Here is a 24,303-nt window from a genome sequence, read left to right as displayed (position 1 = left end):
TCTTCGCCCAACATGCGATCAATGTCTTTCCCCAACTCTTTTATTCGATTTCCCAAATCATTTTTCAATTCCCCAATTTGGTTTTCCAATTGCTCTCCCATTTTGTTCTCCAAATTACTTAACCCGTCTTTCAATCCCCCAATTTGATTTCCCATATCATTTTTCAATCCCCCAATTTGGTTTTCCTATCGCTCTCCAATTTTTTCAATACTGCCATTCCTTTGTTTTATTTTCGCCATGAAGGCTTGCATGTCGACCACCCCCACTTGCGCAGCGGGCGCAGCCCTCGCCGCCATGTGCGAGGCGCCGCCATTTTGTTCCTCTCCTGCTACCTGCCCCTCATTAATGTTCTCCTCCATTGCCAATTGTCCCAATTCTTCCCGGGGATCCTGGGTTGACTCCAATTCCTTTACCTCCTCATCTTCTACCCCCACCGGCATCCGACTGCCTTGGCTATCCATGGCACGATTCAATTTAGATGTTCAATAAAATTTCGGCCGCTCGTAATTTTGAGTGCGCTAGGCACACTTCGGGTCAAATCCCACTCCCCGACACCAATTGTTGCGGCCAATATGCAAAATTGGTGTCCAAAATTTGGTCTAAAAAAAATTTAGTCCCAGGTTCCAAATACCCACTCCTGACTACCAATTGTTGTGGATCTCCAAACGTTGGCGTTCCCATTACCAAGCGGGGATTAATCCCCTTGTCTTTTTACTAGCCGACACGATCCGGGGCTATTACGTTCCTTCCGGTCAGCGCTGAATAGGGTGGTAGGTCGAATTGGTCCTATTACCTAAGTACCAGCGCCTTCCGGGAGGCAAGGAAATAACCCCACCCGAACCACGGTTTCAGTGGACACGCCGAGCGAAAGCGAGCCACGATTCGGGCCGTTAACGGGAACTAACCCGATTGGAGCGGTTCCTAATCGTGCCACGCTTACCCAATGGAGAAATCATGAAGACGGTCGAATTAAGAGGAAAACAGGAAGAACAAGGAATTTATTACACACTTTGTACAAAGAAGAGGAAGAAGCAGCAAAAATGTGCAGTGAAGAGGAAGAAGCAGATATACAGGGCAGCCTTATACAGTCTTATACTTATCCACTGGACACTAGACCGTTCACACTCAGTCACACTCTCAGACTCACTCACACAGGGTTTGTAGATGGTCAGGCGATGGTCCCAAGGATCTCGTTCACAGCTCGCTCCAGTCCCCGACTCGTACCGTGGAGGTTATGGTAGACGGCAGGCTAGATCTTCGCGTGTCGGTGGCGCGGATCGGACAATTACATCGGGGAAAGGTAGGCTGGCTAACGGTTACGTTGTGGCTCACGGCCGCGTATGTAATAGAAGGACCGGCGCTTGATATGCTCTGCCCGTAAGCCCACAGCCAAATTCCCACCGAGCCCTTGCAATCGATCAGGATAGCACGTCTCTCCCAATAGTTCACAATGGCGCTTTCCCCAGCGAGTCCTTGTAACCAACAATGCAATGCGCTCCAAACCAAGTCCTCAAGTCCTTTGCCACTGCCGTATGCACGCGAGTCCTCATAAACCACATAAGTCCTTCTCATATATCGAGTGCTGTTCAGTCCTTCAGAGGGCTTTGCGCTCGTGGTTATATAGCGTCGCTTCAGCCAACCCTCTCGAACCTCTAGCCACACCCTATCAGGCGATGTCGCCTCAGCCCTGATTGGCTGTTGTGGTCTTACCGGCTCCGCCCTTGATGGCTGCTTGATGTGGCCATACCCCAGACCTCAGGCTCCGCCCCCTTTTCGGGCCTTACCTCGTGGGATTTGGGCTGGTTCTAGCGAAAGCCCAAGGGCAGCGAACGCTACTGGCAAGCAAGGTGCAACAACTGCGAGCATCCTAATGCGAGGGGCAATGGGGTGCAGACTGGATGGTGTGCAATGGAGTCGATTGGAGGGAGGGCTGCAGAATGAATGGGGCCTACTCTTATTTGTTTTATACAACGCAGATGATAACTATTGGAAATGGCCTTATCTCACATATACTAAGAAATAACTAACGTTCTAAGGTGACCTACGTGTTGCATGTAGCCTAACTATGGGGTGCAACCTTTAACCTTTAAAGATGTTACCTGTGTGGGTTCTCAAAACCACAATATATACACACACACACACACACACACATATATACACACATATACACACACATATACATATATACATATATATATATACAGGCAGTCCCCGGGTTACGAACGCCCGACTTACGAACGCCCGTACTTACGTACCGACCTCCGTAAAGCCTATTATTTAAAAAATAGAGTTACATACAATGGTTCGTACTAACGAACAGGCGGACTACTTTGCACGACGCTAAAAACACTGCGCGTTTTCAGCGGTTCGTCGGCCTGAGGGAGAACAACGCCACGCCGTCGTCGCCATTTTAAGTCGGATCGCGTAAACAATGTTGTGTGTGTTGTGTTTTGACTTAAATTTTTCGTGTGTTTACCCTCGTAATCATGGCTCCAAAGCATAAATCTGATGCAAGTGATGGTGATGCATCGAAGAAAAGGAAAACGATCACGATTGAAACGAAAGTGGAAATAATAAAGCGATCGGAGAGAGGTGAAACGCCAACAAACATTGGAAAAGCGTTAGGCTACAGTCGGTCAACGATCGGGACAATTATAAAGGACAAGGGGAGAGTAATGGAGCATGTAAAAGGCTGTCCCGATGAAAGCGACAATTATCACTAAGCAACGCAGTGGTTTAATTATCGAAATGGAAAGGCTATTGGTAATTTGGTTGGAGGATCAAAATCAGCGTAATATTCCTATTAGCCTTGGCTTAGTGCAAGAAAAGGCTCGAAGCCTTTTCAGTGATTTAAAAGCTGCACACGCAGCAAGTAATGGTGCTTGTGATGAATAATTTGTTGTGAGTCGTGGTTGGTTCAACCGTTTCAAAGGGAGGGTAAATTTACACAATATTAAAGTGCAAGGTGAAGCAGCGAGTGCTGATGTAAGTGCTGCGAGAGTTTCCTGAAATGTTGAAAAATATTATTGAGGAGGGATGTTATGTGCCTGAGCAAATATTTAATGTAGACGAGACTGGCTTATTTTGGGAAAAAAATGCCTGAAAAGACATACATTTCAAAAGAAGAAAAAACTGCTCCAGGGCATAAGGCATCCAAGGATAGGCTAACGTTATTGTTTGGTGGTAACGCATCATGAATTGACGCTAGATGTGAACCGTACGTAACTGTTCCGACTTACATACAAATTCAACTTACAGACAGACTTAAAAACGGAACTCGTTCGTAACCCGGGGACTGCCGTATACTGTTGGAGACATTCACAAAGTAGCACATACATGAGAATCTCAATGCTACACGCCCCCATTAGCAGCCGGACAAGTTTCATCGGTTATTGGCCAGTCATCGGCGATAGCATAGACAGAAAAGTGCACAACTGAGGCTCCCAAACATGTACCACGTGCAATGCCAATAGCAGCCAATAGCAATAGCAATGCCAATGTAACTATCATAAGGCCCAATCAACCTCTGTGGAGTGACTTGAACTAAAGTCCAAGTAACCCGATCTGGATTGGGTGACCCAACTTGTTATACATATGGTGGAATCCATGAACATCAGTCATTAAATAACTCAGCAATCATTTCATGAAAAATATTCTTTCTGCCGAAATAAAAGGGGAGGAAGGTTGGTGATCTGGAGGAACATATTCATATTTAAACAACAAGTGACAGACCTTTTGATTGAATGGTGATAGACTGGCTTGGTACCGAAAACCGTGGAGAAGGCATCTCTACTGATCTCTGTGGAAAGGAAGTTTGACCAGGTCTGCATGGAAAAGAAGTTTCACCAGGTTTCCGTGGAAAAGCAGTGTCAACAGGTTTCCGTGGAAAAGCAGTTTCAACAGGTTTCCGTGGAAAAGCAGTTTCAACAGGTTTCCGTGGAAAAGCAGTTTCAACAGGTTTTAGTGGAAAAGCAGTTTCAACAGGTTTCAGTGGAAAAGCAGTTTCAACAGGTTTCCGTGGAAAAGCAGTTTCAACAGGTTTCCGTGGAAAAGCAGTTTCAACAGGTTTCCGTGGAAAAGCAGTTTCAACAGGTTTCCGTGGAAAAGCAGTTTCAACAGGTTTCCGTGGAAAAGCAGTTTCAACAGGTTTCCGTGGAAAAGCAGTTTCAACAGGTTTCCGTGGAAAAGCAGTTTCAACAGGTTTCCGTGGAAAAGCAGTTTCAACAGGTTTCCGTGGAAAAGCAGTTTCAACAGGTTTCCGTGGAGAAGCAGTTTCAACAGGTTTCCGTGGAAAAGCAGTTTCAACAGGTTTCCGTGGAAAAGCAGTTTCAACAGGTTTCCGTGGAAAAGCAGTTTCAACAGGTTTCCGTGGAAAAGCAGTTTCAACAGGTTTCCGTGGAAAAGCAGTTTCAACAGGTTTCCGTGGAAAAGCAGTTTCAACAGTTTTCCGTGGAAAAGCAGTTTCAACAAGTTTCCCTGGAAAAGCAGTTTCACCAGGTTTCCGTGGAAAAGCAGTTTCACTAAGTTTCAATGGAAAAGCAGTTTCACCAAGTTTCCGTGGAAAAGCAGTTTCAACAGGTCTCCGTGGAAAAGAAGATTCAATGGGTCTCCGTGGAAATGGAACCTCTGCCACTCGTTGCAAAAAAGATGGAGCCACAGGCCTCCGTATAAATTGTACCTCAACTGGTCGGCGCGGAAACTGTGTTTCACCTGGTCTTTTTGAAAATGGTACTTGTAATTGTCTCCTGGGAAATGGAGTCTCCACAGATCTGGAAAAAGGAGGTTCCATTTGTCTCTTAGGAAATGGTGGTTCCACACATCTTCTTGGAAATGATGGCTCCAATGGTCTTCGTGGAAACTGTGAATCCACAGATTTTCTGGAAAAATGTGGCTCCATCACTCTGCGTGGAAAGGGCATTTCTAATGGTCTGCGTGGAAAGGCCGTCTCCACTGGTCTGCGTGAAAAAGGTGTCTCCACTGGTCTGCGTGGAAATGGGGTATCCACTGGTCTGTGTGGTAACGCTGCCTCCACCGGTCCACGTGGAAGTGTCCAATGTGGTGACTGTGAATGACAGTCTCCCGTACCACCTGTGCTCCCTTGTGCTCCCTTGTTCCAGGCTAAGTAAAACAGAAAACAGGTGGGGAAAATGATAATTTATACAGATTACACACTTCTGTCACTTCAATTGAACTGATTACATTTAATTAATTGATTCAATTCAATCGTATCAACGACATTGCAATAGAAAAAAATTGTTCCTGTACGAGTTATGTTGTGTTACATTTATGTATGATATTATTTGTCCCAACAGCTCCCTCATTGATCTACATATTTTTCCCCACACAGGTGTTGAGGCTCATGGACGAGCAGAGCTACATAGAGCAAAGTGTCAACAGACAAAGTGAGGCAATAGGAAGCAAGTAGGCAAGTACGCACATACGTGAGAGAGATGATGAGGTGGCAATGAATATCAGACTTTACGGTATTGAAGGAAAACTACAAGACAAAAAACTTGGGAATACAGTTCCATGGGTCAGAGAAGAGGGGGGAGGATGGATGAAAGAATGTAGGTGAGTGTTAAAGCTTCAACTTGAGGAAGTTAACAAAGTAAGTGCTTTTGGTATAATTTGTGAGACATGTGGGGGCAAGGGTTGGAAGAAGTAAGGGAGTGGGAGGACCAAGTCTGGAATAAAGCTGGAAAAAGATGGAAAGGCCACAAATCTTCTTGCAATAAGGCCACCCGAACACTCAGCATCCTGCTGAAAGATTCCAATGGCAAAAATACTTCTGGTTCCATAGCATTAAGGGAATGAAGGGGAGGCAGGAGGGGGAGATGAGTTGTGGGAAGCAGCAGCCCCAGCACACACAGGAGAGAGCAATATTGCATTGCACTTTGGATGAAGACCTTGTAGACAATTAGAAGCTGTCACCAAAACAATTGTAAACAAGAAAGGGCAATCAGAGATTGGAGACCCTCGCCAGAACGTGTTTTAGTGGTTTTTAGGGCTATGACATCTTCATTAACATATGTTATCCTCCGTGGAGAGTTATTTACAATGAACCATGTCAATTTTTTCTATGCAGCGCTTTCAGAGATATAGAGGTGCAAAGTTTTTCAGTTTTTCCAAGATGGCACGCATACCACGTGACCTATGACGTCATAATTACCATTAAAAATTCTACATGAGGAGGTGCACCTATGGTGTAAATTTCCTGTCAATCGGACCAACGGTTGCAGAGAAAATCACATTTATTCTGTGCGGACAGACAGACAAGCAAACAAACAGACAGACAGGAAGCAGGCAAACAAAGAAACAGACAGACAAACAGTCTCAAATGCAATACCCTCTCCTCTGGCGAGGGTAACAAGTTCTCAGATGCATTCAAAGTACACGGCACTTATGCCAAATAAATAAATAACATCCTCCAGTGTAGCACGTAGATACGGTATTGGGAGGGAGAGGTTTACAATAATTGATTGATTAATTGCATAATTAAAATCAACAAATGATAATTCTAAAATAATTTCTTAATCAATTGGCTAATAACATACGTCAACCACCAGTGTTTCATCTGAAACTGTAAAAAAAAAAAAAATTGATTAATCAATAAATAATTAATCGATTAATTGATTAATCAATAAATCAACAATAGCCTTTATAGCCACATCACTTGGTCACAGACGTGTCCAAATATCAGCTTCCTAGCTCAAAAGGTGCCTGAGATATTGGCCAGATGAGAAAGAAAATAAATAAATAATAATCATCGCATAATTCAATAATTAATCAATTGGCTAATAGAATACCTAAACCACCACCCTTTCGTCTGAATCTGTAACTTAAAAAAAATTAATTACTTAATTAATCGAAAAATTAAATAATTAATCGATTAATCGATTAATCAATAAATCAAAAATATCCTTTATAGCCACATCACTTGATCAACGTTGTGTCCAAATATCAGCTTCCTCTCTCAAAGGGTACCTAAGATATTGCCCAGATGAGAAAGGAAATGAGTACTTAATTAATCAATAATAATTAAGTAACTAATCAATCGATTGATTAATTAATCAAAAAACAAAAATACCATTTTTGCCAAAGCACATGCTCACTATTGTGCACTATTGTGCCAAAATTTAAGCTTCCTAGCTCAAAGGATGGCTGAGATATCGCCCGGACAAACAAGAAAGAAAGAAAGAAAAAGAAAACAAATAAGTGCAGATACATTCAAAGGACACCACCCCCAGGCCAAATAAATAAATAACTTCCTCCAACGTGGCATTGCCGGGGCGCCTCAGGCACCCAGCTATACCGCCATGCAGCACATAGAGATGGTATTGGGAGGGAGAGGTGTGCAGTAATTGATTGATTGCATAATTAAAATCAATAAACAATGATCGTAAAATAATTTCTCAATCAATTGGCCGATAGTATACCTCCACCACCAGTGTTTCATCCTTGGCTGTAACTTTTTGAAAATTAATGAAATAAGTCATTAAACGAAAACATCAAATAATTAACTGATTAATTGACTAATCAATAAATAATTAATTAATAGATTAATCAATAAATCAAAAATAGCCTTTATAGCCACATCACTTGGTCACTGTCAAGTCCAAATATCAGCTTCCTCGCTCAATCGGTGCCTGAGATGTTGCCTAGATGAGAAAGAAAATAAATAAATGATTGATAATGAAAATAAATAAATAATAATCATAACAGAATTAAATAATTAATCAATTGGCTAATAGAATACCTAAGCCACCACCGTTTCACCCGAATATGTAACTTTCAAAAAATTAATTACGTCATAAATCGAATAATTAAATAATTAATCAACTCATTGATTAATCAATAAATCAAAAATATCCTTCATAGCCACATCACTTGGTCATCGTCGTGTCTAAATATCAGCTTCCTCTCTCAAAGGGTGCCTGAGATATTGCCCAGATGAGAAAGAAAATAAGTACTTCATTCATCAATAATAATTAAGTAACTAATCAATCAATTGGTTAATCAAAAAAAAATACCACTTTTGCCAAAGCACTTGCTCACTATTGTGCCAAAACTTCAGCTTCCTAGCTCAAAGGATGGCTGAGATATTGCCCGGACAAACAAGAAAGAAAGAAAGAAAGATAGAATGAAATCAAATAAATGCAGACACAAAGGACACCGCCCCCAGGCCAAATAAATAAATAACATCCTCCAACGTGGCATTGCCGGGGCGCCTCAGGCACCTGGCGATACCGCCAAGCAGCACATAGAGACGGTATTGGGAGGGAGAGGTGTTCAGTAATTGATTGACTGCACAATTAAAATCAATAAATAATGATCGTAAAATAATTTCTTAATCAATTGGCTGATAGCATACCTCCACCACCAGTGTTTCACCTGAAGCTGTAACTTTTTGAAAATTAACGAAATAAGTCATTAAACGAAAAAAATCAAATAATTAACTGATTACTTAACTAATCAATAAATAATTAATCGATTAATTGATGAATCAATAAATCAAAAATAGCCTTTATAGCCACATCACTTGGTCACTGTCATGTCCAAATATCAGCTTCCTCGCTCAAAAGGTGCCTGAGATAATGCCCAGAAGAGAACGGAAATAAATAAGTACTTAATTAATCGATAATAATTAATTAATTAATTGGTTAATCAAAAAACAAAAAACTTTTTGCCAAAGTACTTGCTCACTATTGTGCCAATATTTCAGCTTCCTCGCTCAGCTGAGATATCGCCCGGAGAAACAGGAAAGAAAGAAAACAAGAAAGAAACCGGAGTGAAACTGAGTACTCCCTTTCAGCGTGCGTCATCGCCGGGCCCCCTTCAGTGTCCGGCGATGACGTCATGCAGAGCCTGGAGATGGAATATGAAAAGAACGATGTACAACAAGAAACCGGAGTGAAACTGAGTACTCCCTTTCAGCGCAAGTGATCACCGGCCCCCCTTCGGTGCCTGGCGATGACATCATGCAGCGTCTGGAGATGGAATAGGAAAGGAGCACTGTACAATTATACATAAAATCTATGGACCAGGCTTCTGTAATGTTCTGCACAAGTGATTGCATCATGCTCTTTCAAGTGTTTGCATCAAACAGGAACAACAGTAGCTCTTTCTGGAATGATTTTATCACAAAAAATGTGTGATATATGGCAGGAATAGTCCATCTACTTTGTGTGGGTCCACTGACTTTTTGCAAGAGCAGTAGATAATATGGCCTTGCTAACTGGGAAAGTTTGGTCAAAATACAAGATGACATCTGTGTGAACTTGTCTCAAAGTCAGGAAAGGTGACCAGAAAAGAGGTTCGGCCAAATTCAATGAAATGCACATCAATGGATCGGGATGCTTCTCAGCTTCAATTTAACACCAAAATAATATATGTCAATCAGGGCCAAAACGAGATCAAAAGCATGTATTAAGTGGTGGATGCAAGCTGTTCTTTCACCCTCAGATCTGGAAATCTACAAGAGCAAGTATCCAAATTTCATCAAAAATCTAAGGAAGTCAAAAGCATCTTGTAAAATGCTTGTTTGATTTTACATGCAATTGTAGAGGTAAACCCCCACTTTATGACCGTTTGAATAGTGAAGTTTAGCAACAACGAATGGTTTCATTTCGGGATATTCATCGCTTAATGAAGGTCTAAACTTGCTACAAAGAAGGAGCCGTCTTCCACAACACAGTTAGCTCCCCGCACCAAGCGTCTCCAGGCAAGACAGTTCGTTTGTCCCCCTGAAAAACACTCTCTTCCTCTCCCTCCCTCCCTCCACTTCCCCCTACCTCCCTCTCTCTTCCTCCCTTTCCCTCCCGCTCTCCCTCTCTCTTTATCAGCTGTTGTTCTTGTTAGTACGTTGAGTAAAAGTGCGAATTTTATCGCATTATCTACAAATATGCAACCCATCCTAACTTCAATGGCATCCAAACCAAAGCTCATCATCGTCTTCGCCATTAAACCCAGCTAAAGAACGGAAGGCAATTACACTTGAGATGAAAATTGATATTGTGAAGAGGAAGGAAGGGTTAGAAGACATGCCCATGCATATAGTATGGCCGAGTCGATCACCACCATAGCAAAGACCAAAAAAATCGCTTAAGGGGGCATTATACCATTGAAGGCAAAAAAAAAACATTTTTTTACAAATATACAAATGCATCAATTAAAATGTTTGTTTCCTAGTATTGTATATATGTACCAAGTTTGAACGTAAATGGACTCGTCATAGAGAAGATATAAGCTCCCCATTACACTGAACACAGTAAAAACAACACTGAATCACAGTAATGCACTTTTTGATAAAATGTCTTGATTGAAAATATGCAAAACTATATATGTACATGTTGCTTGATATATGAACATTACATTGGTATACATTACATAGCATTATATTATGCATGGTTACCATGGTAACCAGATGCATACAAATGATGAATTACCACTTTACAGCTTATATCTTCTCTATGACAAGTCCATTTACGTTCAAACTTGGTACATCTATCTATAATTCCAGTAATCTCTGTGTGTGTGTGTCTGTGTGTATGTCTGTGTGTCTGTGTGTATGTCTGTGTGTCTGTGTGTTTGTCTGTGACCGCTGTTTCTCGACAACCACGGGTCCGATATACTTGAAACTTGCCAGGTATATTGCTGGGGACCCGAGGATGTGCCTTTTCAAGGTTTCATATTAATCGGAGAAGTAGTTACCGAGCTATGGCGATTTCTTTACCAAACTCCGCAAGCCGTTCGCTTTGGACCAAACCATTTCATGTAAATAGAGGGGGGGGGTTGTCACCGTACTCGCAAGCCGTTCGCTTTGGACCAAACCATTTCATGTAAATAGAGGGGGGGGATTGTCACCGTACTCGCAAGCCGTTCGCTTTGGCTTTGCGAATGGACCAAACCATTTCATGTAAATAGAGGGGGGGGATATAATTTTAGATATATATATAGTACGGGCATGCCCTAGTATATACAATACTAGGAAACAAACATTTTAATTGATGCATTTGTATATTTGTAAAAAAAATGTTTTTTTTTTGCCTTCAATGGTATAATGCCCCCTTAAGATGATGGCAAAAAATGGCAGTTTTGGTGGTCAGCTGCTGTCACATTATGTGTGGGTGAGATGCCATAATGGAAGAGATGATGAAGAAAGTCCTAAATGTTTGGCTAGAGGAGCAAAATTTTGACTTAAGTTGTTTTGGTAAGTGTTACAACTAAATTAACTTTATTACTGTGTTACTGTCTTTATTTTTAGGTAAATAATAATAATATTAAAATGTCACTTGCAACTAAAACCATCGTTATACCAAGCATATGGATTTGCTAGTTGACTGAAAAATTCGAGTTGGGAAACGAAGTGTAATTTTCCCAAAATACATTATGGAAAATGAGCTCCTGCATAACGAAGGTTCACTATACAAGAGGGTATCGAGACATGTGACTCCTTCATTAAGCAGGGGATACCTGTCCCTCAAAGCTAACGAAAAACACATGATATAACAATAGTCTCTGTTCGCACCTTTATCATACAATTCACACACATACGCAACATATTACTTACCTTCCTCAGCTGCAGAACTACTGCAAAGCACTCCTCAACATCAAACATGCTCAAGCTACAGATATATAAACTCTTAAGTCATGAAAATAAAGTTTTTAAATATGAAAGTTGAGCCAAGCATGATATTTATAACTTCAAAGGGATTAAAGACATTCAATACTAACAAGAAAAATAGAAACACTTCGTTAAATATACAAGTTGCTCAGCAGCGCATTTCACTTAGAACTGACAACAAGATCATCAATCAGCAACTTGTCAGAGTGCCCCAAAGCCTCGCATCTACAAACATTGGAAATCCTTATTGGTAACAAACCTGTAGGGCTTCTTGGTGGTTTTGTGGCCCCATCAGATGCCAGAAGTAAAGGACCACTGGACGCTTGGGCTGATGAAGCGTGAGCTATTTGTGGGACAATTCTTGATGCAAAAGGAGGTGTAGTAGCTGAAGTCTCACGCTTTGGGGCATCAGAAATTGGCTGGCATAAAAGCAAATTTTAAAGAAGGTTAAAAAGTACTATATTAATACAGCCTTGGAAAATATTTATGACTAATATGTCAACTTCCCACTGAGGCAATGCTGTTTTTTAACCTTCTATAAAAGTTGATATCACCCAAATTTGGTAGGCATTTTAAAGGCACTTGGCAAACGAAGCTAGAGGGTTCTTTCGATAACAAAATTATTTGACAGGATACAAAACGTGTTTTAGCGAAGCTTCAGCTTTGAGGAAAGAGCACCAATGTGCAATAATGGCCTGGGGAAAACTCGCCCTTCCCTCCACCCCAACAGACCATTTTCTTTTTAAACAAACACACTAATACACACAAAAACACAGTCATTAACACAGTTTGATTTGTTACATAGACTATTTGTCTATATTGGAATTTATTAAAACTTTTGTACGTGTGTGTTCATGTATGTGCTTGCGTGCACGCATGCCAGGTTGAATAGGCGTCATCCCCTTTATTTGTGGTGTGCCAAATTATTGACGAGGAAATCAAATTAATAACAGTAACCACGGGTGTGAGAACCAGCATGCTCGAGCCAGATTCGCCATTATACCCAGGCATCTAACAGAGCATCAGGTCCAGCATGGCCAGGTTTGAGTCCTTTAGGACCTGACTCGGTCACGTTGCAAGAAATTCAAATTTCATTGGGACTTTTGCAAACAACTCAGGTCGCACATTGCTGAAATATGAGCTGAAACTTTCTGTTCCAGCAAGAAGATGAAGGGGAATGCGAGGATGAAACAGAAAAGGAGCATATAACAACCGACAAATTACCAAATGAAAAAAGGCGTGGGAGCGGGGGGGAATTCTAATTAAATGGAAAAGGGGAGCACTGGGAAATTAGGTAATTTGGGGTAGAAGAGATCATGACAAGTATAGATGGGAGATGACATTTCACTTGTTAGAAAACGAGTTGAAGATAACAATCATTCCTTCACATGTTGGTGAATGAAGGAAAATAAATGGCTGCTGGTATAAATGGGAAAGTAATTTTGATCATTTTATTTCTTTCTTTTCAATCAGCTAAAGCCAAACTTCCTCTCTTCTAACATTTAGAATCGCCTCGTTTTCCTGGCAAAATATAAACTGCAATATTCCAAATAAAAATTGGTGAAGAATGTGACCATTTTTACTTGACGTTGAGTAGGAGCAGCAAGTAGTTGTTGGCAAAACCTAATGGCATGTTCCACACTGGTTTCTTGCTCCTGGCAGAGAAGATAATATTAATGAGATTCATTCAACAAACAACAAATAAATTCATGTTGGAATTATGAATGATTAGAGGAAAAAATGCAATGTAAAAAAGGGGGGAAAAAAAATCAATATGTAACAAATTGTACGAGGTTGAGCAATGAGGTAAAGACAAATTAATTGCACGATAAATGGAGAAATGTTTCAGAAACAATATGACTGATTGCGAGATTTAAAAAGACATTCAAAACAAAGGACAAAAATTACCCTCACCCCAAGAAGACCCAATGAAGCCACCATGATCTTTTCCAACCGCACCAAATCATGTGTTCCTGCCATTCTCTGGCCTTGCTGCCAAGCTCGAAAAGCTTCAACTAATAGGCCTTGAGCACCTCCTTCCATCCTTGAACTTGCAGCAACACATGGTCCTTCTGAAACTACAGTGGCTGGAGGTTTCGGTGCCACCACATCTTTATTGTTCGCATGTTCCCGATCCTAACAAGTTGCAGACAAGCAAGGAAGGTAGTGGCAACAATATGACAAAAGACCAAATAACAGTTGGAGAAAGTAGGAGAAAAAAAAATATCTCACCCTCCACCTCCAACGTGGCATTGCCGGGGAGAGATCATCCCAACAGTGTCAGAAAACAACCTCTTACTTAACTTATCATCAAGTTGGACAACAAACCAAGGTATATATTCAATGACTTGAAATTTGGTATGTCTATTACAAGTGGGCAAAAGGAATGTTAGGCACAGAAGGCCATTTGGTCAATAAAGCTTGTGCCACATTCAAACCCAGCACTTCCTGTGCAGGTAGCGCAACTTAAAACAGCGATTTGGATGTATTTACTGAAATGCAGAATTTAGCAAGAGTAGTAATACAAATGACTCTCTCTTATAAAAAATATAAACTTTGGCATCTTTAACATGCATAACCTAAATGCAGATAGGGCAGCAGGTTTTGTTCCAATTTTAGAATGATGCGACTTGAAAAGCAGCTCCATTTACTGGCACTACATCCTGCCAGGAATCGAGACAATACAAGGCAGCTCATTTGCCAGCACACAACTTACAAATACACATAGATCTCCCATACGGCTTGAGGATTTTCGGTGTGGGGAAATAAAAAAATATATATATATATTTTTCACTCCACAAAAATCTCATTCAACTAGAATTTCCTTTTGCATGTACTTCCTGAAATTCCATTCTTCATTTCTCCCTTTTCTCAATATCTCGAAACTGAATCTTCATTGAAATGTAAATGCTTCTTACTTCTTTCTTTAAAAGCATTTTAAAATGCTTCACTTTCTTTATTTCTCCATGAGTACCCACATGTTCTTCTTCTTCTTAAGATCTATTCCTCTTCTTCTTCACAAATATTATTTTCCAAAACTGTCAACTTAGAGTGAGGTCCCCCAACCTGAGTGAGCACATTCTGCGTGGGAGGACATCATCCCTCCCATAGGCATTCCAGCTGTCTATTTATTTATTTGCCGTTCTGCCTTGGTCTTTCTTTCTTTGAGGCAGGTAGCATCGTCCCAGCTTTTGGCGTTGGCTCTTCTTGAGGAAGGGCTTGGCCTATTCTTGGGGAAGGTTTAGCCGTTAATCTTAGCAGGACACACCCCAGATACCTGGTGTGTTCGCACAGACTTCACAGAGCTTTCTCTGTACTGGGCCTGTGACTCTGTTTGGATTTTTTTTTTTTCTTCGTCTCCAACACACGCACCCGACATGTGCCTCACATGGGGCTTCTGTTGTGTCCTCATCCCTCCCAGTCTCCAGTGGCGACTTCCCTGCTCCTTCTGGACTCCAAGGATCCGCTTCAGGCTTCTCGGGGACACATTGGCTGTTTGCACCAAGCCGCACCTCCACTGCACCAGCGGCACGGACCGTTTGGCATCCGGACCGAGATGGTAGTCTGTCAGTGTTATGTGGGGCTGCACAGCTCGTTGCAGTAAACTGTGTGTGCTTCTCTCACCTTTGGCTGTGTGTGGCGACATCCAGCTGAGCCCTACACTTCTCCACTTCAGAAGCATGACATGCCGACACCATAATCGGCAGTCTGTCACGGTCCACTCCACATAGCAATGCAGCATGCTTTGCAGTATGTCGACTCCATCCTCGTTGCCTCCACTCGCTCTCTTTCTCTCATTCCTCTTAAGATCTTCCCATCTTTCCTCTTCAGAATAGAGGCAGGTGAATAGTCATAGGTGGGTTAAGGCGGGGGAATCGTCGATAGAGATGGGAAGAAACACGGAGTCCTTGTCGCGATGCCATCTTGTGTGTCTGTCTTTTTCTGTCTGTCTTTTTCTGTCTGTGTGTTTCATTTTGTCTGTCAGTGTAAGGAGGTAGGAGGTGCATGGAAGAAGTTTCGGGAACTGAGTGGCGTGCTGACGTGGAGGGGAGTGTCGTTGAGGCTGAAGGGAAAGGTGTATGCTGCATGTGTGAGAAGTGTTATGATTTATGGGAGCGAGATATGGGTAATGAACGTAGAGCAGCAACGAAGGCTGGAAAGGGTGGAAATGTGAATGGTTCGGTGGATGTGTGGAGTATCGTTGAGAGAGAGGAAGACAAATGATGAATTGCAAAATATGATGGGAATAGAGCCTGTGATTGATGCTGTGAAGAGAAACAGGTTGAGATGGTTTGGTCATGTGTTGAGGAAGGATGAAAGTGACTGGTTGAGAAGAGTGATGGAAATGAATGTAGAAGGAAGTAGAGGACGGGGAAGACCGAGAAAGACTTGGTTAAAGATGGTTTAAAGAAGAAATGCGGGCAAGGGGGTTAACAAGGGGAGATGCAGAAAATAGGGCAAAATGGAGAAGATTGTCATGGGGACAAAATGGAGAAGATTGTCAGCTAACCCCCGCTCTAGCAGGGAAAATGGGCTTAAAATGCATGTTGTTGTTGTTGTTGTAGTGTAAGGAGGTAGATCTCAACCATTTTAATCTTTATGCCATCCACGGCACACTTGGAAGTGTTTCGTTGACCGAGGTCTGGCAAGAGCATCATAACATTCTTTACGTTTGTTGCCAAATTAAATTGTTGAGAAACTCTGAAGAAAAATGTAAAAACCATTTGGTTTGGCCATCATTTGAAAGACAATGCGGATGAACATGATTAGATGTACTCCAAAACGCAGAGAAGCAAAATAAAATAAATAAACATATTATTCATTTAATCTGGGGTATCAAAGACACCAAACCTGGCAAAGAGCCCTCAGCTGAGTTTCAAGCACTTGAACTCCAAGGCCAAAGGCTTTCTGGGCAAGCTGCTGCCTGTCGAGGTCACGCAGGAATTTTCTGGCAACGGAAAGTGGAAAACAGCCATAATTGCATCTGTCCATGTTTTCTTTCACATTAACTGGTCATACAAAATGTTGTTTTATTTGGATAGGATGCCAATAGGAACTCCAAGGAATGCAATCAAAATGGTGCAACCTCAGAGCAGGGTGTTTGGTGATAACTTCCATCATCAATAACAAACAAGTGGTTTCTGCAATCGAGTATTCAATAACTGGTGTTGGTCAAATTAATCTATTTCACCAATATGTAAAATGCTTAAACCCTGAAAAAAGTTTATTTTTGTACACCGCTCCTTTCCTTGCCATCTCCAAGCACTGCATGATGTAAATGCCGGGCACAAAAGAGGGCCTGGCAATGATGCACGCTGAAAGGGAGTACTCAGTTTTCACTCCGGTTTCTTGTTCTCTTGTTTGTTGTAAACCGCTCATTTCTTATGCCATCTCCAGGCGCTGCATAACGTCAATGCCGGGCACCGAAGGGGGCCTGGCAATGACGTGCTCTGAAAGGGAGTACTCAGTTTTCTCTCCAGTTGTTTGTTTTCTTGTTTTCTTTCTTCTTAGTTTGTTTGTTTGTCGAGCCGATATCTCAGGCATCCTTTGAGCTAGGAAGCTGAAATTTTGGCACAATAGTGAGCAAGTGCTTTGGCAAAAAGTGTTTTTTGTTTTTTGATTAATCAATTAATTGGTTAATTAATTATTATCGATTAATTAAGTACTTATTTATTTCCATTCTCATCTGGGCAATATCTCAGGCACCTTTTGAGCTAGGAAGCTGATATATGGACAGGACAATGACCAAGTGATTTGGCTGTAAAGGCTATTTTTGCTTTATTGATAAATATATGAATCGATTAATTATTTAATTGTTCGATTAATGACTTGATTTTTTTTTTTGGAGGTTACAGATTCGAATGAAACGGTGGTGGTTTCGATATTCTATTAGCCAATTGATTAATAATTTAAATATATTACGATTATTGTTTATTTATTTTCATTATTAATCACTTATTTATTTTCTTTGTCATCTGGGCAATATCTCAGGCACCTTTTGAGCTAGGAAGCTGATATTCGGACACAATAGTAACGAAGTGGTGTGGCTATAAAGGATATTTTTGATATATTGATTAATCGTTTTTGATTTTAATTGAATCAATTATTTATTTATTGATGAATTGATTATCTATAGATTAATCAAATAATTATTTAATTTTTGATTAACTACTTTAATTAATTTTCAAACAGTTACAGCTTCAGATGAAACACTGGTGGTTGAGGTATGCTATTAGCTAATTGATTAAGAAATTATTTTACAATTATTATTTATTGATTTTAATTACGCAATTAATCAATCAATTTTTGAACACCTCTCCCTCCCAATAATGTCTCTACGTGCTGCACGGCGGCATTGCCAGGCGCCCCAGCAATGTCGCGCTGGAGGATATTTATTTATTTGGCATGGGGGCGGTGTACTTCGAATGTATCTGTCCCTGTTTATTTATTAAATTATCTGTACCTGTATCAGTCAGCAAGTTAAATTTCTGGGACCTGGATTTGTACACTACATCACATCATAAATGACTGGAGAATGCAAGAAGAGATGTGCAGGGTTATCAATTCCCAGTGATTTTTTATATTTTTTTATTATCATTGACATTACTATTAACATTTTGAAACAATTTAATATTAGTTGATAACAGCTGCAATATTCTACCACCTGTTTCCAAAGCAAGTGTAAATTCAGTGGTTGACTGAGTTATTTTAAACTTTAGCCCATAGTCTATATTCCAAGATGTTCTTGAGTTGTACGATTGTGTGCGACTCGAGGATCTGGGCCAGGCCACTGCAGAATTTCAATGTTGTCCTTCAATATCTGGTTTGGCCATACCATACATAGTATAATTTCTCAGTGTCGACTATACCGCTGTTGCAGTGGTTTCTCTTTATACGTTATGCCATTCATTTAAAATTTGGCAGGGTGCAGCGATAACTCACCTGGTCTTTGTCAAAAGACATTATGGGATATTTTATGTCCACCAGCTCAAGCTAGCAGATATCCCTCCAAATCCCCCATCAAGCATGACTGCATTGTTAAAAAAAACAAAAAAAAACCTATAACATACTTTCCTTGATCAGGTGTACGGTGGAGGGTGGAAGATAGCCGAAGCAAAGTCCCCACTTCTCCTAGTGAAGGCAAAACATCAAGAAGCAGCATCACAGAACGGCTCATGTGGGAAGCAAAACTTCCAGGGCGGTCCACTTCATCCACTGGGATCCTCCAGATTCCCTATAGAAATAGATGACAATTTTGGAGCTGTGCATTTAGAAACATTGAAACCCTATAGGAAGGTTTCCAGCCTACAAACAATTTACTTTAAAATGCCAAGAAAATCCATGTTAAAACAATTCTTCGCAAGGGAGGAAGTTGTGGCTTTTTAATGGTTTTATTTTAGCAGGGAAATGCTGTAGATTTTAACTCGTCATCACTTATCAACATTCTGCTTTGGCCGGCTCAATTCATTATAGGCAAATTTTTATCTATTTCATAAGGGGCTGGGATAACTGCCACATTGAAAGGTTCTTGAAAATAAAGGTTGAATGGATGTGAAATATGATGAAAAATTGTGATTAGATCGGTGTAATGGCTGTCAAACAAAACAAGCTGTAAATCAAGGGAAATGAAGTAGGTATTTAAAAACGTTATTCATATATATATTTTTTACAAGTTCTAAGACTCATTGAAGAGGTGTTACATGTAGACAGACATGAGAGAACACCAAACTTGGATTCAGCTAAAAACAGTCCGACTTTGGGGTGAAATGACTTAACTATCTGGTGGATTATGGGTGCCGGCAAAAGCATGTAATGATATTGCGTTGCCCTTTCTCTCTGCAGTCAGTGGGGAAATTAAGGAAAACAAGAAGAAAAAGATATAAAATGTTATAGCCCCGCCATGGTTTTAGCAATTTTGCTGAATGGAGTTAAAGGCTGTCAGTCGTCCATATTTGGTCGGAAGACAAAATAAAATATTCTGCATGTGTATATTCATGTATTGTTTTTGTGCCAAGTTTGAAGAAAATCGGACCATGTATGTCCAAAAAATGGATGGAGACACGTTTAAGTAAACAAAATGGCAGCCAGTCGGCCATCTTGGATCTTATCTCGAAAATAAATGATGCACATATGTAAGCCATCATTCATTATCTGTGTGCCAAGCTTCAACAACATCAGCAAATGTAGGGGTACAATTGGATAATTGTCATCTCTGGACCAATCAGAGATAGCCATGGCCAATAACATGCTGGGGAAATGCATCATGTGACCTAGTTGAGCTGGGCCAAGGGAAATATGCTTGCTTGTACAGAGTTGGCTGAGAGCCATTTCACAGTTGCTGGGCAGAATTGCTTCTTTGTGCTGAGCTGGCAAAAACATGTTTTATCTGTGGTTTGACCTTGCGCAAAAATTTGAAGCCAAGGGTCTGTTACATCAGCTTTTGTTCATATCTCATACTCCAGCTTTCCTTCTGCCTTCCTTTTGTAGTAAAATAATTTGGGTATACATTTGATGCAGTTTTGAGTGGGATTCAGAGATCTGCTTGCCTCGTGTCAAACATTTCTCTCCGTACGTTCGTAATTAATAAATGGTCCTTTGTCAACAAAGTGAAAGTTGTCTTATTTTTGCGACAGGAGAATAACTCCCACACAAATGCATGTCTGAGAAATGATTGAGGATGTGTTCAACATTGGGTTTTTACAACAAAAATGGCTACCAGTTGGTCATCTTTGATTGCATCGCGAAACTAAATGATGGGCATATGTATACCGTCATGTGTTGACTTTGCGCCAAGTATGAACAAAATCGGTCCATACAACTCCGAGATATGGTTGCGGACGCACGGACGGATGGACAAGACCAAATCAATAAGCCGCCATTTCGGACAAAGTCTAACGGGGGCTAATAATCCACCCCTCCAAACCCACACCACACCACCATGATATATCCATATTGTACCACCTAAATACTGAGCAACAAGCGAGGAAGCAGCACGTACCCATTTCAAAGTCATAAGTATACAGTCATAGCCAAAAATATTGGCACCCTTGCACTTTTTTCAAATAATTCACCATTTCTTCCAGAAAATTGTTGAAATAAAAAAATCTTTGGGTATCCACAAATGTGTTTCTATGGTTTGCAGAGGAACAAAACAAAAAAAACTGGAAAAATTACGAAATCTTCGCTTATTCCGCACATAAATCCTAAAATGGTCCGGACAATATTATTGGCACCTTTTATAAGTTGGTAGAAATAATTAGATTTCAAGCAGGTGATTCTCCTTTACTTTGGAATTTAACTCACCCATGGTGAGTGGCAGGTGCCTGCAATATAAAAATCACTCATTTAACCAGTTTGAATGGGGGAAAGGAGTCATTCTGCCATTTTGTGTCACTGTGTGCACCACAATGAGCATAGAAAAAGAAAGAAAAGCAGAGAATTGTCTGAGGAGGTCAGACACAAGACTGTAGCCAAGCATGGACAACCTCAAGGCTACAAGTCCATCTCCAGAGACCTTCATGTTCCTGTGTCCACCGTACACAATGGTATAAGGAAGTTTAAGGTCCATGACACTGTACTGTAGTCAACCTCCCTGGACGTGGCCACAAGAGAAAACTTCATCGAAGATTGCAGTGAAGGATTTTCGAATGGTGGAGAAAGCACCTTGCTCAACCTCCAAACAGATTCAAGCTGACCTTCAGACACAAGGTACGACAGTTTCAACTCACACCATCTATCACCAACTCAATGAAAGGGGGTGCTTTAGTAGGAGACTCAGGAGGACCCCACTGTTGAGAGAGAGACATAAGAAAACCTGACTGGAGTTTGCCAAAACACACCTGAACAAGCCAAAATCCTTCTGGGAGAAAGTCCTGTGGACAGATGAGACCAAATTAGAGCTTTTTGGTAAATCACATCATCTCTATATTTACAGAAAACAAAATGAAACCTTCAAAGAAAAGAACACCTTCCCTACAGTAAAACATGGAGGAGGTTCGGTGATGTTTTGGGGTTGCTGTGCTGCCTCTGGCACTGGGTGCCTTGAATGTGCATGGCACCATGAAATCAGGAGATTACCAAGGCATTTTGGAGTGCAATGCTCAACACAGTGCCAGAAAGCTGGGTCTCCATCAAAGGTCATGGGACTTGCAGCAGGACAATGACCCCAAACACACTTCAATGAGCACCAAGGAATGGTTCAAGACAAAACTCAGGACTGTTCTGAAGTGGCCAGCAATGAGTCCAGATCTAAATCGCATTGAACACATTTGGGGAGATCTGAAAACACCAGTTGGGAGAAGGCACCTTTCAAATCTGGGAGAACTGGAGCAGTTTGCACAAGAAGAGTGGGCTAAACTGCCAGTAGAGAGGTGTAGGAAGCTCATTCATGACTACAGGAAGTGCTTGACTGCAGTTATTTTGTCCAAGGCTATGCTACCACATACTTAAGTCTAGGGTGTCAATAATTTTGTCAATGCCATTTCTTTTTATTTTCTGATTTAAAAGGATATATTTAGTTCTGAATCAAAAACAAAGGTTCTGTAATATTAACAGTGAAATAAAGAATTGTGGAGACCAAATACTTTGTGTCAATTTCAACCTATTTTTAGAGAACATTGTGAGTTATTTGAAAAAAATGCAAGGGTGCCAATATTTTTGGCCACAACTGTAGCTCAGGCATATCATTATCAAACCGCCGACCTACCAAACTCAAAGCAGATGCTTAAACTCCAATGCTACAGACTTATTCCATTACGACATGGATCTGACAAATAATACAGATTAGCCATAGAAAAAGAGAGGTGGGGTGATATTGTTCAGAAAAAGCAGAGCAGATTGAGACAAACCACACACATTGAAAAAGTTTGTCTTGTTTCGCTCAAAGAACAGTCCTTGGGCAGGCATGTGATCCAACAGCTGCCATGGAACCTCGCTGCCCAGCAACACGTCCTTCGCCCAGGTCAGCTGTTGGCCACAGTGCATACCAAACAATAACAGCACAGTATTTTACATGACAATCTTGCCTTTTCAAAAGATAAACAAACCAAACTTCACACCCTGGCCTGCAATATCCTATTGGACCATTTCACACAACCATGAAAATAACGTCATGCAAAATGATAAAGCAACTTTGGTTCTATGGTACAATGTTGCCAATGGAAATTTAGAAAACAAGTCGATTAATTTAAAAAATGTGAATTGATGACTTTTTTTAAGTTTGAAGAGAAATAATAACATTATAATTTATTTCAGTGTTGAAATGTTGACACATCACGTCTTTCTTTTTCTACTCGCATCACTCCAAAAAGGCAGACAATATTTGAGAGATTTAGTCACGTCAAACTTCCCCTTGTGCCTGTTTCACAGGTATACAGAATTCTTTTCAAAGGGGACCACGGTAACAAGGCTGGCCCCTTGTTAATCTAATCATGCCCTTGTGAGTGTTTTTTCTCTTTGAAGGTCTTCAGAGCCACCAAAGGACCTGGATGTGCACGGAATTTTGACAAGGTAGATTGTTCTTGTCTGAAATTACCTATCACCCTCGTAGACTTTTACAATACCTTAATCCCTATTGACATCAAGAGTTCCTGGAATTATTTCGTCCACAAACTGAATTCTCTCTTTCAAGTTCATCCCTTCACACCTGAAACTACCCGGATCCTGGTGCACTGAGGCATGGGGGAAAGGAAACTGCAAAAAAAAAAAAAAAAGTCAGCTTGCATTCCCCATTTGGAAGGCAATCCCACCTCATACTAACCTAAAGTCCAATTGGACAGCCCACGACCAGTGTCAATGTCAACCAGTCCTTCAATGAGCTAGAGCCCCACATTAAGCTCACCTGTAGTCAAACATCACAAGTTTCTCAACATCCTCCAAAGCCTGTTGGCAGCTAATTAATTCAGTCACATGCATTACATTCCCCTTTTGTACCTTCACTCCAACAGGATGCAGTCATTTTTTACTCAGCTGAACATCTTAATACTGCCCTTACTGAAAGGAAAAGATCCACAATCCTCTACACACATTTTTCTCAATCAGAAATCGTTCTCCGCAGTATGTACACTTCTCTCCCACAAAGATTGAGAAATTTGTAGTCAATATTGACCACTGCAAATGGACCTGATGGAATTGGCACTGCATTTCTCAAGAATTGTGCTTTGGCTCTACTTCTCTACACTGTCTTCTCAAAGTCTTTCTCAGCTGGTCTCATGTGTTCATCTTGGAAAGTCGCAAATGTCACCTCAGTTGACAAAAAGGGTTGTGAGTCTAATCCATTCAAAATAGACTGGTCAGCTTTTCTCAATCATAAACAAAGTGATGGAATCTATTATCCCAAATCAAAATGGCACTTGGTGGAGCGCGTACCTCCGCCAGGCTGAACAGTTTACGTTTTGTAGCCCACCGATAAGCCAGATCTGCATCCAGAGTCCAGCCCCTTACCAAAATCGAATCAGCTTGAGCTTGACACCTACCAAACTCATCCACCAAGTTTTTTTTTTTTTTTTTTTTTTTTTTTTTGTATACAAGATCGAGGCTCGTGAAAGAGCGAAAGAGCGAAGTCTGAATCCATCCATAACCTTTTGAGACATTGGGCTGTGCTGTATATCATTTTTGGCCGTATCTCTCAATGGTGAAGAATCGCTTGAAATATTCTAGTATCCGGATAATCACCAAAATCA

At 40.9% G+C, this 24,303-nt stretch overlaps 1 protein-coding gene across 2 annotated transcripts in view; it reads right to left on the bottom strand.

Moving 5' to 3' along the window:
- LOC137412890 (calcineurin-binding protein cabin-1) overlaps positions 1 to 24,303 on the bottom strand; it is a 180,766-nt gene that overhangs the window by 31,850 nt on the left and 124,613 nt on the right. For both annotated transcript variants that reach the window (XM_068098225.2, XM_068098230.2), the window contains 7 exons: positions 22,478 to 22,588; positions 18,694 to 18,857; positions 16,475 to 16,571; positions 13,538 to 13,759; positions 13,207 to 13,278; positions 11,883 to 12,042; positions 3,733 to 5,118 (listed from right to left, as the gene is read on the bottom strand). In XM_068098225.2, coding sequence (XP_067954326.2) covers positions 3,733 to 5,118; positions 11,883 to 12,042; positions 13,207 to 13,278; positions 13,538 to 13,759; positions 16,475 to 16,571; positions 18,694 to 18,857; positions 22,478 to 22,588 — 2,212 coding nt within the window. The remainder of the gene's footprint in view (positions 1 to 3,732; positions 5,119 to 11,882; positions 12,043 to 13,206; positions 13,279 to 13,537; positions 13,760 to 16,474; positions 16,572 to 18,693; positions 18,858 to 22,477; positions 22,589 to 24,303) is intronic.

Source organism: Myxine glutinosa, chromosome 1 (genome assembly GCF_964187855.1).
Source record: "Myxine glutinosa chromosome 1, kmMyxGlut1.1, whole genome shotgun sequence".
NCBI lineage: Eukaryota > Metazoa > Chordata > Myxini > Myxiniformes > Myxinidae > Myxine > Myxine glutinosa.
Note: the sequence above shows the minus strand (reverse complement) of the source record. Positions and strands in the feature narration are given on the sequence as shown.